Source organism: Poecilia latipinna, unplaced genomic scaffold (genome assembly GCF_001443285.1).
Source record: "Poecilia latipinna isolate Pla-1442-1.1 unplaced genomic scaffold, P_latipinna-1.0 Scaffold1622, whole genome shotgun sequence".
NCBI classification, from domain to species: Eukaryota; Metazoa; Chordata; class Actinopteri; order Cyprinodontiformes; family Poeciliidae; genus Poecilia; species Poecilia latipinna.
Genome location: NW_015114238.1, coordinates 44,099 through 58,752, shown reverse-complemented (window position 1 = coordinate 58,752; position 14,654 = coordinate 44,099). Strand labels below are relative to the sequence as shown.

General features: G+C 38.5%; 1 protein-coding gene across 1 annotated transcript; it reads left to right on the top strand.

The window, feature by feature from the left end:
- The first annotated feature begins 2,255 nt into the window (after positions 1 to 2,255).
- Positions 2,256 to 13,484, top strand: hspb8 (heat shock protein b8). The gene is made up of 3 exons (XM_015059347.1): positions 2,256 to 2,919; positions 6,997 to 7,060; positions 13,173 to 13,484. Exons 1-3 carry the CDS (start codon positions 2,493 to 2,495, stop codon positions 13,345 to 13,347), a joined length of 666 nt encoding a protein of 221 aa, XP_014914833.1. The 5' UTR covers positions 2,256 to 2,492; the 3' UTR covers positions 13,348 to 13,484.
- Positions 13,485 to 14,654: the final 1,170 nt, after the last annotated feature.

The following is a 14,654-nucleotide window of genomic DNA, read 5'->3' as shown; positions in this document are numbered from 1 at the left end:
AAAGGTTTAATTAGATGTCCAGCAAACTCAGTAAAACAAACTGTTGAATTAATTTGCAGTTTTGGGTTTATTTCAGTTTTTCAAAATAAATGTTGACTCCCTAATGGTTGAGAACATCAAAATAATCTTCTGTAGAGTAAAATCCCACATTCAGTGAAGCCTTCACTAATTCTTTTCCCCATCTGTGTTATGACACTGCAAGTTAAGCTAGGAAGAGAAAACAGTAACTGCATCTGAAAAAGAAGCCAGTGATTACATTTGAAGAGTGTACTACAGTACTTAACTTTTGTTCACCTATTGGAATTATTGAGTATGCAAAGGGTAATTATTAGGAAATATTTTGGGCTTTTTCCTGATGCTCCTGACTTTAACATGAGGCTCAGCCACATTTTCAATCAGAGCCGTTCTTTATGTCTTCTACAGTATTTGTGACGGACCAACAACACATCCAGGGTTTCTCAGCCCATGAACACAGAATATAGGCACCGGCTCCAAGAACGTTTGTGAGTTTGCTTTTTGCCTTATGAGCCATTTCAGTGTATTTGGCCCCATGTTTTTGATCATTATCTCGGTGATGATCCATTTTTAGTTCTTTGGTAGAGTTTACTATTACTTCAAATATCCTGGTTTGGAAAAGTCAAGCCTACAGCATCACAGATGAGATGACAAGGTGCTTTTCCACATAATCATCCTTTGTTTCACCCCAGACTTATCCTGACAGACTGTTAATAATTAGCTTATTGTCTTGAGATAATATCTCATTTTCTTGACAAAGTTGCTTCATTATCTCAAGATATTTTTGCTGTACTTTCATAGACCAGCTGCTCATTAGACCATATATTTTGACCAGCTCAAAGAAAACAGGCTATTTTCTCCAAAATGTCACACTTTTCCTTCAAAGTTAATTTCATGGCAGCTCCATCTCCAAAACAGCTTTTGCTTATAATTAAGGGTCATGCTTCTTAATGGTTTCAGATCCTTCATCCTGTCTGTGTTGCTGCTCCAGGCCTGAAAGACTGCTGCTCTCTATGCACTCAACTCTCTCAGCTTATTTCCCTAAATGTCAGCTAAATTGGACAAATGAGGGAAATGTGCTGCTGGAAGAGAAAAGAAGTTGGCGCCAAAAATATAATACATATACCACAAGCTGATGGTGGCAGATGTGAACCTGTATGCTGGGGAGAAGATTTGCACAGTTGTGTTGATAAACTTAGTCAGCCAGCGATGCCCTCTCTCTCAGTTCTTGTGCAGACAGGAGTTTGAATATGTAATTACCGTGTTGTAAATAGGCACCAGGACTGTGTAAATAATACAAAATGTGTGTTTTTTTTTTTTTATTTACAGCACATAATTGGAGGCATATTGTAAACAGTCAGAGTACAATGCATAAACAAGTGACAATTTAAATGTATTTGAATATGATTTGGGGTATTAAAAAAGCATAAATAAGCTCTTATAGCAATAGTGATTCATTGTGAAATTATGCATTTTTATTATCGTTTTCAATATCTACAGACATAATGCAAAATCATATATTTTTTGTACAGCATGTGTGTCAATGTAAAGTCCATATTGTAATAAAGTGTCAACTGGAACCTCAACATAACATTCAGTGGCTTCCAAATGTCTTTGTTACCATTGAAATTTTTCACACTCTGTCTGGTAAAAAACAAACTCCAGAGAAAATGTTCAAGGGTTATGATTACATTTCCAGCGCCCTGTAGCCGCTCTGAAATCAACACGTTTTTGTAAGAAGCTCCATATAGAGTCCTGCTGCTGATCAAGTGCCATCGCAGTCTTGCTTTAAGAACAGAGAGTCAACACTTCCCATCTTCTCGAAGTTGACTCAGTCTGTTTGTTGTATCAATGTTGTGACATCAGTGCATTGGACCTGAAGCTCTGCGATCATTTCTATTAAAGATCAGTGAGTCATCAAGAGGGGGGAGCTCCACCAAACTCAGTTTGGTAAAAAGTAGGCTGGTCCTCTGTCAGCTGTTGCGCCTCCACTGTAAAAGATATACATTGACAAAATCTTGAAATCCTCATTTAAAGTTGTGTAATTAATTTCATTCAAATAAAAAGATTAAGAACTCGACTTGGTCCAGACTCTCTACTATTTAGCATCAAATAAAATATTTTAAGGGTTGGTACTGAAGTGGTGAAGTGATATTTTTTGCAGCGTGGCCGCTGTCCAGATCCTCCCAGTACTTTCTCGTCTTTTGCCCCTTATGCACCAGTCAGCTGGGAGGCCCCAGCTCAGTATAAAAGCCAAAGCCAGAGGAGAAAAATAACTTTTCCTTCAAAGTTGCAGCAGCTGGAAGTCTTATTTGGAGTTAACGGACCCGCGGGCCGCTGCGTAAAGGTGGTGCGCACTTAACGGGAGGCGTAAAGTTTGACCAGAGGCAGAGATTAGAGAACCAAAGTAAACTCGATTGCAAGGTTCAACTTACTGTACAAACAAAGAACTTTTGCGAGTCTAAAGTCCGCTGAAGATGGCAGAAGGTGACTTTTACACGATGGGAAACCGGCAGCGGTTTCCTAGAGACCCGTTTGGAGAATCGCCGTTCCGGGATCAGTCGCCGTTCCGGGATCAGCTCGCATCCCGATTCATGGAGGATGAATTCGGGATGCCGCCTTTCCCCGACGACCTCGGGATGGACTGGCCCGGTTGGGCTCGACCCGGCCGGCTTAGCACGCGCCTCGGCCAGTCGCCCTTTGGCGGCGGTTTACGCACAGGGTTCCCCACGCGTCACTCCACGGGAGGCCCCGCTCTTTACACCAGCAGGTACGGCGAGCCGTCCCCACGCAGCTCCCCCACGACCACAGGTGGCGAGCCCTGGAAGGTGTGCGTGAACGTCCACAGCTTCAAGCCAGAGGAGTTAAACGTTAAGACCAGAGACGGTTTTGTAGAGGTCTCAGGTGAGATGATGCTGACCAACAAAATGGTTTAGGGTAAAAGTTTGCTGAAAAGGGGAGATGAACCTTTCACCGGTGGGTTGAAACTGTCATATCTTATGCTCAGGGATTAAACTTTTTACTTTGTTTTGGCGCTTATAAGAGTGTAAATCCTTCTCTGTGACGAACTTTAACTTTTCATCGTGAACTTATATGTATATGTAGAAAACTGTCAAAGTTATTGTGTAAGTTCAGGAATGTACAGGAAGGATTTTTGAAATTAAGATTTGTTAAAAAGTTAGAATCAATAAGATATAACTTTCATAACTTTCTTGATTGGACCCTGACCAACTCTTATCCTTTTCTACTTGTCACATTCGTAACCAAAACCTTTCACACTTAAACCAATGCATTAGTTTATTTTATAGTTTGCTTTTCTGAATTAGTAACATTTTCATCAACATCTTTAAATCTATATAATTTTGTTTACAATTTCCTAAAAACCTCGTCTCACACTTTGTTTCAACTAATTGTGGTTCTGATCACCTTTTGGGCCTGTTGGTTACCATAAAATATAACACCAGCACTCTGTCCAAACATTGAAGTTTATGCAGATGACCTTTGAACTGTGATGAGGTTTGTATCGAACATAATGCAAACACGACATGATATGTTTCTGGTCAGAGTAATTGCCTGATAGGAAAATAGAGAAGTGTACAGATCAAAAATGTGCCATAGTGGTTTATGCTAATGTTACCCTGCTCCTGTTCACAATGACCTGTTTCGTATTGAACAGTTAATTTGACCAGAAACACTTTAAATGCTCTGCTGTAATGCCTCCTATTTTTCTTCTGCACAAAAAATAATTGTTCTACACATGTTGTTGTGACAACCGCTTAAAGTTAATCAAGTAGCATTTGCAAAAACACTGCACTATTTTGAGATTGCAGTTGTAAAAGTTGAAGCAGATGGTAGAACTTCACTTTCCTTGTGAGCTAAAACTAATTTATATCATATTAAAGTACAGGAAAGATGCTTATGACTTCTTAATAGATCTTCATTAAGAAATTATGAAATGTCCTTTCATAACTTTGCAGTTAATTAATCACCGCTTTAAGGTAAACTTTTTGCTTTCAATAAATCTATCAGAAAAAAAAACAACATTAAATTTGGGAGATAAGAACTAAAGATGTTTGTAGGTAAAGGCATAAAATGAAATCTCAAAAAACAGCAGATGAAGGGCCGAAACAGACTGCTACTCTGAATGACAACAGTCTTATGGCTTCTCTCAGAAGCTGTGCAGGTCTGTCCGGGAAGTGAAAAGGCCTCGGTGGTATAACATGATCTCTGCATTGCTGTTGAGTCCTTCTATAAAAGAGGAAGACAGATTTTTGGAATCTGGGACTTGGAAGTGGTTTGGCAGATCATAAAGCTCGGACACCTGTTTGAGATTCTTGGAGAATCACTCCCTCAGCCGCTCATGAGCTCAATTTAGATTTAAGGCAAGGCCCGTGACAACAGTCTCTGTTTACAATAAGATGGGAAGCTTGACGTCACTCAGAGAATGTTCTGGAAGGAAAGAGAGCCAGGTCTGTAACCCAGCAAAACTCTTACAGGTTTTGTCCCTGACTGCAGGAGTAAGATGCAGAAACTTCCTCCTGTCGATGCTTTATAAGATTAATTCCAGGGATACCCAGTTTTAAAGGGGGCACTGAGGACAGCTGCCTTCCTCCTGACCGTTCAGCTGTGAGTTTTTTATAAACACATTGTTGGTATGTCAGTTGGGTTATTCTATCGGCCCTATGTCTGCTCAGCCTGTTCTAAATCTGTGGCAGGGTAGGGAATAAAACCGGTAAGATGTTTTTAGTCTGTTAAAGGCAAAGATAATCTAGAGTTTGCTACAATTCAGAGATAAGTACAATTGCTCCATCTCATTTTGACAAAGGAGAGTGAAGTGGAACGTTGGACACAATTGTCTTTCCTAGCAAAATTGCACCAAATTAATTCAAATCATCTGAATTAAAAATGTGGAACTGAAAGAGCTTTCAAGCTCTCAATTACTCTGTTCAAGTGTTGTTCAACTAATAGTTCTTGGCTTTGCAACATATTATATACAGAGTTAATTAGTCAACCCTCTACAAATAAATCTCATTGGAAGTTTGGAGTAGATGGCGAAGCGAGCAAAGTGCCTACTTTTTAAAGCACAGCACAATTTTCAGAGAAGCACTTCTCTTGATTATATTTAAGAACTCAACATTTTAGTCCCTGATACGCTTTTCCTTCTATCTTCTAAAAAAGAAACCCAACCACCTTTTCATAAACTTTGGTTATAGTAGTGTTCTTTCTTTGGTAAAGAAAGAACACTATCTACATTTTTTTTTTTTGCATTTGAGTGATGGGAGTATGTAAAAGGAAAATCTTTGATTCTATTTCCACAAATGGTTTAGAAACAATCAGAAGCGCCAGCAAGGCTTTGAAGGCGTGTAGTTTCCCAAACTGGACTGGAATACTTTTAAGGCTCAATGAACCAAAAATGCTTGATTTATAAACTTTGTTTTTCTAGAATAAATTCTTGGAGTATGTAGTTCAAAACAGTCGTCCAGATTAAAATATAGTTTGATCCTTAAAACTGTGATAGTTTTTTAAGACACCAAGCAAAGCTCAATCTTTTACATCTTTTGTCCGAAAAAACTGTTAGTTCTATCCGTCCATCCGTCCATCCATCCATCCATCCATCCATCCATCCATCCATCCATCCATCCATCCATCCATCCATCCATTTATCCATCCTGGGAGATAATCTGCTAAGTACATCTATGTTTGGCTTTAGCAAACATGAATCTAATCTCTGAAATAAAATTGGATTAGAACTGTGTAAAAATTGTTCTATTGATCCAAAAATACAGACTCTGTTATGGTTATAATAGCTCTATAAATAATTGATACTTAATGCTAATATGTTATTTTTTGTGACTTGAGTTGTTTCTTTCTGCTTTACAGTTGGTAGACTGCTATTTAAAGAAGATAAGCATCTGGACTTGCAAGTTGTTTAAGCTAATTACACTTTGCCTTTTGATTGAATGTTGACTAATTTGTTTAAAAGGATGACAGCATTTGCTTTGGAGAAGTCTGGCACCCTAAGAGTAACAGTCTTTTGACAATTGCTTTCTGTTTGCATTTTGAATCGGTGTTGTGTTTTTGTGTTTCCTCTTAAGTCCAGTGAAGACACAAACCTAACTGATTTATTTCATTTTCAAAGAAATGTTTTGTGCACAAAAATGCTTAAGTGGGCTAGACTAGTGAGAGCTTGTCATACTTTCAACCCCAAGCATCAGTTCTTTAACTGTGAATGTTGGGGACACCCTCTCTCTAAACACAGAGTGAGGCGTTTTGGGAAACATTGAGGAGGAAGAATCTTGTAGAGTAACTCTCTCTGGGGATGAGTTTTACATCTGAAGTCATGCCGAGTTCTTCATAATAATCCTATGACCTCACTGATGATCATAACTCATCCATTCCTCCTCTGGGGCTTCAGCCTTAGTTTCTAGTGAAGTGCAGCTCTGCTAGCAGGTAGAGACGTCACAGCGGGGGTGTAAACACATAGTTTAACCTGACGTGCTCAAAGGGGCTGAGCGCAGTGACAAGCCACACTCCTCCCAGCAGCGTTGACATTTTAGCTGTCGAGGAGCAGCTGCTGGTCAGCTAAAGCAGTTTGCCTGTAATGAACAGGGAGAAGGTGGAGCAGGGTCAGTCCAGGACTGCATGTTCCTCCCAGCAGGAGATCCATCTGTGTCTGCAGAAGAATCATTCCGAGAATCAATCAAAGAAGACGGGGTTGATGTAGTTTGGCTTAAAACAACAGCAGAGCAGGGACTGAGCAATGGAAACTGTGTGTGTGCCAAGTGAACTTCAGTTAAATCAACACCTCTTTCACTGACGTCCATGTTTGAAATTTAAATGGTCACAGGTGTTGGGTTTCCAATGTGCAGTCCATGAGATTGTGTAATCACAGGTCAATGTCACGGTGGCGCCACCAAGAGGGCGACCTTGGGGGCAATTAGCGTCTTCAAGCTTGCTGATCTTTGTTTTTCCCCCAACCAGGAAAACATGAAGAAAAACAGGAGGAAGGAGGGATTGTGACAAAGAATTTCACAAAGAAGATACAGTGAGTATAACCGAGAAGGTTTATCTGCAATGATAAGAGCTCTCTGTCTGCACATTGTCAAGAAAGAGGGTTTGGCTACAGTTATATTTCACAGCAAAAGAAAAAAAAAATACAGTAATTAAGCATTGATTTTACCCTCCCTTAATAAAAGCATAGCTCTGTTTAGTGGAGAACAGGTTGATGAGCTTTAATGACTTATAGATTGACTTTATTTAACATTCATCAGAAAAATATTAGAGTTTAAGTTACTGACAGATAAAACTGAGTGAATACTGAAGTTAATACACAATGTTGGCTTTAGTTTTCCGTAATCAGATGTTTCCTGTAAGATTTAAGCAATTCTTGCCAAAAACTGAAGGAAACTCTTAGAACTGGTTATAGATATGTAAATGTGGAAGGAATCAAACTTTGATGAGGATCCTATTTATTTTCTTTGAACTTGTCATATTTTACAATAAAAAGGCAACATCTCAGTGTACTTTTAGTTTTATATGAAGGAGTCAGATAAATATCGTTCTTTAATATTGCTTGCCGCCAAAGTCTTTTATGTGTTATTTCTGAATGTCCAGAAAGTACAAAGTTCCAGTTGGACAATGAAAGGATTTGAGACATAATTTCTTTGTGTTTCCTTTTTTTCTCTATGGTTGCTATTGTATTACTAAGAGAAAAGGGGCTCTAGGTTAAATCACAGCTGGCAGAAAATAAATAAAACATCACAGGATAATTACACACCTCTGTCATTAATTAGGGCACACTTTGTATGTTGTTGCTCTGAAAAACAAATTATGTGGGTCTAAGTGTCAGAAAAAGGTTGTGTGATTTTTAAAATTATATGTCCTGTGATGCCCCTAAAGGATATGTGTTCCTTTAGATGTTGTACTATTTGTATGCTGCTGGTGTGTCCAAACAGAGATAGTATAATGTTAGCTGTTAGCTGTTTCCATAGTTCAGCACACTTAAATCAGATGAAGGGTTCATGCAGGACTCTGCATGCTGAGGAGGTAATTCAGTCAATGACACTACCTATTTTTGAGCAGAGACACATCTAAAAGATGCAGGATATTGACTCTTAAGCATTGGAGTTGAACAACTCGGGAATACTGCATGTATGTTGGGATCAAAGGTGTAGAATTTATGGTCTTTAACTGCTTTACAGCAAATTATTGCCTGCAGTTTATTGTTTTTCTTTGCTTTGAGTTTTTTTTTTCATATTTAAGGATCAACTCCCCTCCTAAATGATTTTGTGAGATAGTTATAACCTGGAATTAAAGGAACCATAGCTCTATACACATTTATTTTCTTGCTTGGTTATTAAAGAAAATCTATTGCGAAATAACAGGGGCTAGACAAGTGTGTGGCTGCAGGGGCAATCAAATTTTTGGCACTTGCTCCTTTCCTACACTATGCATATAGTGTTGCAAAAGATTCCCTCGCGTTATTATCTGTTGGGCCGTTTCTGCAACTTTGGAGGAGCGCTTGAATAAATTCTGCAGCAGTGAAGCTTATGTGCAACATGGGTTATCTGAGTGTCCTCTCACTCATGTAGCATAATGTTTCAACATATCTGAAGAGTCTGTGGTAGTCTGGCTATGTTGGAGATCAGATAGTGTATGCTACGGCCTCAGATTCACAGAATAGTAAAAGGATTCCTAGCTCAGCTCAAGAAAAACAGTCTCAGTTCATTTGAGGACACTGGATTGCTGCAAAACCTTTAAACTTGCACCTAAAATCAGCTTAGCTGCATTTCAACATAAAATCCATCAGTTATAATACTGTTGGTGTTTCCACAATGTAGTGCCTGCTTTAGGAAGATTTAAGTTAAAGTTTTGATCAGGTCTCTCTTAAAAAAGAGATTTTTATTTAATCTCAATGAGACATACCTGGTTAAATAGGGGTTACATTCATTCATTAAGTTAATTTCTTATGCCTATAAGGATTGGTAACAAAGATAGCTAAGCTGTTCCTTTAAGTCCATAAATATCCATACACTGTCTAAACCAGTTTATCCTTGCAGGGTGGCGCAGGGGGACTAGTTCCTATTTCCAGCAGTCATTGGTCGAGGGGTGGTGGGCATCATATGATTATATATAGCAGGAACTTTTTCAAATAATTGCTTTAAGGGAAGAGCGAAGGATATCTTTGATTCTGCTTTAAGACCAGATGACAAAGCAAAGAAACATTCCAACCAATTATTTAAGTTATGCTATTCTCTTAGCAGGGCCACTTATAAAAAGTCTGTGCAGATTGGGAGACTCCTCCACAATGTGCCCATGTTGCAGCTCCTTCAAGCCAAACTGGCAACACAGACAGTTACCTCAACCTGCCTGTCTCTGCATCTTGTCCCATTTAATTGTGCAGTAGGAGGACTTCAAACACGGAGAGCCAAATCCTTGGTGTGAATCAGCCTTTTACAGGCTCGTCATTCGAGTTCTGCTAATATTCTGCTAGCTAATTAAGCAGGTGCCCTGCAGCCCTGCACTATTCATATACAAAATTGGAACTTCATCAGATTGGGTCTGAGTATGGCTCCTGAGTTAATAAAAACCTCAAGTCAGTGACAGGCTAAATATTTAAAGGGTTGGAAGAGAGAGAAGTGGGGGATGGGATGATAACAGGTCATGTATAAATAACTGCCCCCAATGCAGAAATCCACTGGCTAACCACATAGCCTGATAAGCACTTTTGAGTTACGTGTGTAGTACAGCAGAGACTGTATGTTTAACTAAAATAGCAAAGGTCATGCCACCAGTTTGGCAGTAGTTCAGGTATTTAAAACAAAAAACTAATCAATAATTATCAATGTCAACTGATCCCCCTGCCATAGACCAGAGTCTAACCATGAAGTTTGTGTGTAACTCGTTTCAAACAAGCAAGAAAAACATCAGTTATTAACCAAAAAATGTTCAAAGCTGGGGGCAAAGGTAGCAGGACATTTACTTCCCCAACAACACATAACTGTGTCTCAAAAGATACGTGATAACCCTGGATGAAATGTCTGCTAGAGGTTCCACTCACATGCATACACACCTTGTTCTGTTTATTGTCTCCCCGGGGTTCAGAATCTCTACGAGGTAAAAGCTTGCTTGATGGTTTTCTGGCAGCTGTGCAAAATCAATGCCTGAGATAAACTGTACACTTGCCAAAGTCAAACACGCTCCCCAAACTGGAGACAGATGAGGTCTGTGCTCGGGGTCGACATCACGGACCACCAGAGTGATTTGACTTTGTCAGAAGTCGAGTCTTTGCTCTGTAGAAATTGGCTGAGTGAAGGTGGTGTGTAAACTCATAAAGGTTATTAGCATTTTTTTTACTGGCTCACACCCACCTTCATTTAAGTCTTAGCTGCATCTTGTTTTGTCACCAGAGTGTATGCTACAGTGAGTCTATGAATAGTAATATCAGGCTGTAGCTTTTTATGCAGACTATAGTATTTTTGCACATAATTGAAAGAGGTATGAAATCTACTGTACACAAGATAAAGAGCTCTACATGGTTATTGAGGAAAAGTGTGTCCAACGTCTTATTCCTATTTATTAATCTTTTGCTGCAGCAGCATAATCCCACACTGAAATATTTAGGGAAGAAATCAACTTTTGACTTCAGTATGCTTGTAAGAAAAGAAAATTTGAACTACTGTATATCATATATGACACAATTACCGGTAATGGCACAACTAGCAACTCTTGAAGAGAAGTATGAAACTGAATCATTCTTTATATTTTTTACACCTTTAGGTTGCTTGAGCCTCCAGAAGTGTTTATTTCTATACAATCCTGGGCTTCCTGTTTCTCTGGGGTGTAAATATGATGATAAAAAGAGGCCCATTTCTCTTAGCCCTTCTTCAAAGTGGAAAAGACAGTCGATGGAACATGTTTTTTTTTTTTTTGCAGATGTGTGTTGATGTTTGAGACCTTAAGCAGAGGAAAGTAGGAGTTCTGCCTGAAAGTTGCATTATTTGCACTCATTTGCCTACGTTTTTTTTTTCCTCTGTCTTTTCACATTGAATTTTGATAAATCAGAAAGTTAATGCAATTTAATTTGTAATTTTAAGTTTGGCATGTTGTCCAGTCCTAATGATAAAGGATGAGATGGTATGTGAAAAAGCAGGTATTCCACCATACAGTAGTGGCTTGTTTCAAAATGGGATAGTGAAAAGCTCAGTATGTTATTTTAAAAAGGCAGAACTGAACAAGGTCAGCACCGATGAGACCTTATCTATACTCCCTATCCCAAGGGTCTCACTAAAAAAAGCATGAAAGTAACTAGTGATTTAAATGTTTTTGGGGGGTTTTTTAATCAATAATGACACAACATAAAATGTTATTAACACTTGTCTAGATATCTTTATTGGCATTATAAATGTCCATCTTAAACTAGCAGTGACTGCATGAAGCTTGTTTGCAGTTTGAAGCTATTAAACCTTTACTGAGGAAATATGTCTTGCTTATCACTTTATATCTGTGTTTATGGTGCTATTATCTCTCTGTCTTAAAGCACAAAATGTGCATTTTTAAATGGATTATTGTCTCTACCAAGGTCTGTCCCCGAGCTCTTTGCCATATTAACTGTTTCCTGATTCTCTTTTTCCTCTGTTGATGTGTCAAATTGTACCACCTGCTGTGAAAGTTTGGACATTGGAATCAGCTCAAACTGCAGGTTATTCAGATGCCGTGTCCATATAGTTGAATTTTATTTGTCCACAGAGTGTTTTTGCTCTGAGCTTGTTAGAGTTTTTTCTCATCTTACCTCACAAAATGTCAGACTGTTTGAGAGTTTGTGAAAATAGGAAAACCTTTTTTGTTTTCCACAAAAAGTAACAATATTCAGTTCCAGTTTCTGCAGTGCTTTTGCTGTATTTCCCATCAGTCCTCAGTGTTTGTCTTCAAGCCTGTGGGCCCCCATTTATCCTCCCAAGTGACACTTCACTGCCCTTGGGTTGCATTTTATCTCTTTGGGGCTGCTGTTATCCTAGCTGTCAAAAATAGGATCAGCTATAACCCTGTTGATGCACAGAGTATTGCTGCATCATTATTTTATTTTAGACGATAACATTGATCTTAAAAACAGTCTCTGAAGTGGACCTTCACATCTCAGTGGAATACAGTCTGTGGTATCTGAATACAGAAATAGACATGACGTGATGTCTCTGTCTGAGGTTCATCAGCCTGCTCTGACTTGTATTTCACAGAGGAGTGGGAAGCCAGTGGAGGGTCTTCTCTAATTAAAAGGAGGGTAGATCAGGCGCCTCCTCTGCTGAACGTCCCGATGGCAGCCCGGTGTTTATATTAACTCCCCAAGAACAGTTGGCTGCTCACCAAGCACACCTACCGTATCCATATTTGACCATACTGGCTGACAAAGAGGGGAGTTTAAGTCTGTGTGTGCAGCTGCAGCAGCTTTTAGAGTTCATTTATCCAGCATTACAATCAAATCCTGGTCTGCCATAAACTTAAAGTATTTAGTATTTAGTAAGTAAAGTATAAAGTATTTTCTAGATGTTACAATTCTGATGTTACACAGACGTCTATCTTCACCTTATTTTCAAAGCAAGTTATCCAGTTCTGTTGTTGGAAAACAACAGCTGTAGATGAGGGAAGTTGCACATACAGTCCTGAAAATACGCAGGTGTTTAACTTACCTAGATTTAAAATATAATTTCCTGAAATTTGCAGTTGTTTTCTTTCTTGCTATCGGCAGTGGTTTGATGAGGGTGAGGTTTTATTGTAAACTAGATTTGCTGGATGAGAGATTTTTGTAGCATCTAAAATCCGTGGAAGCCAACAAGGACACGGTGAAAGTTTTTAACAATCTTCTTCAGACGTGCAGCACTAAAAATCCTTCAAACAGGAGGTTGTTTTTATGGGCATTGACAAAGTTGCAATAAAGTCTTGCAGTGCTGAACAATGTTTGTACAGCGGTTCCACAGAAAGAAATGTCACAGAGTTCTGTACGAACTCCCTGCTCTGTTCATCTTTTCCGCCCCATTCGGCTTCTTTTGTGTCTCCCCCATACCTTGCAGCATTCTGAACATACACAGAAGCTTTCTGTCAAGTAAAAAAATAAACTTAAATGATGCCCTCACATTTACATTCCCTCTCTTCTGTTTCTTCAGGATCCCCACCGATGTGGACCCCCTGACAGTCTTCGCTTCCTTATCGCCTGAGGGTGTCCTCATCATCGAGGCTCGGCAGACCCCACCGTACTACCTCTTTAGCAGCGAAGAGTCCCCAGGAGGAGAAATTCAGGAAGTAGAGGCTCCGAAACCCCAAGAGGCCCCAGCAGTCTAAACTGGCACCCCCGACTAACATGATCACATAAATCTACATAATCAGTTATGAGTTTGAAATAAAAACTGCTCACTGAACTGCCATCTTATTTAAACACTTAGAGAAGAAAATCTGAAATATTTTAGGGCAGGGAATTCCCATTGGATGTCTGTGTTAATATTTCATAAAACAGTATTTTCATACAACAAAAAGCAGGGATGTTATAGTAATACATTCTGTTTTTTTTTTCTTCCTCGAGTACAACTAAGACTATCAAGTCATATAACATTTATATTGCATAAGAAAATATTTAATTGCATCATCAATAAGTCGCAATTGGGACATTTATTTTGTAACACCTATGCAAAATCCAAATAAGTAGAAAGATAAAGAAAATTGGTTGACTTTTTTATTTCTTTATGTACACAACGAATATTTTCAATAAATAGTTTATAATTTATTTTATGTCTGCTTTTTATTTAAAGAATTTGTCCTTTATAATAAAACATAAATGAATTGAAGAAAAAACCATGGGTGATGTGATTTAATTACACTGTGTGCACTGAACGATACTAACAATTTTTAAAAAGCAACACTTTTCTCCATATATTGTTTTTTATAAGCAATATGGCTCATCACCAAGGGTGCCACTCTGTCAGGGGCACCATGTTGATCAGTAGCATTCGAAAGATAAAAGCAAGAAAAAGGTCAGACTCATCATGGATTATTCAACATTAGTCATAGACTGATTAGAAACACATTCTAAGGTTGATGAAACTTTATGTCTGAAAATGTAAAGAGACTTTTTGATGCTTTTTAGTATCTGCAAGACCAAAAACTCCAAGAATATCCAATATAAAGCTTGTTCAACTTTGTTCTGATCTGTTTTAAATCGATTACATATTTTGTTTAATTGATTCTTCTTATCTCAATATTGTAAAATCCTATATTAATCAGGTAAAATATTAATGTATTTTAATATACATTAATGCATTAACATATCTAAATTGTTCCATATAGCATTTATACCTGTTTAAACCTCTTTAGTAGACTTTTTCCTCCCCATTAGGTACCACAGGCCTTCATTGCATAATCAGGTGTTATAAATATCCCCACTTACTGATGATACTGTTTACAAATGCGAACTGCAGGGGGTGTTAAAATCAGGTTCCAAGTTAACAATTTGCGTGTGCAGCTTGGTGTATTAGAAATCCTTGAGTAGAAGGTTAATTCATCCATTTTAACATAGATCTGTTAGTGACACAGGGAATGACTGTGCCTTAATGTCTTTATCATAAAGAGGACCTGGATGGTTCATCTTTGTATGC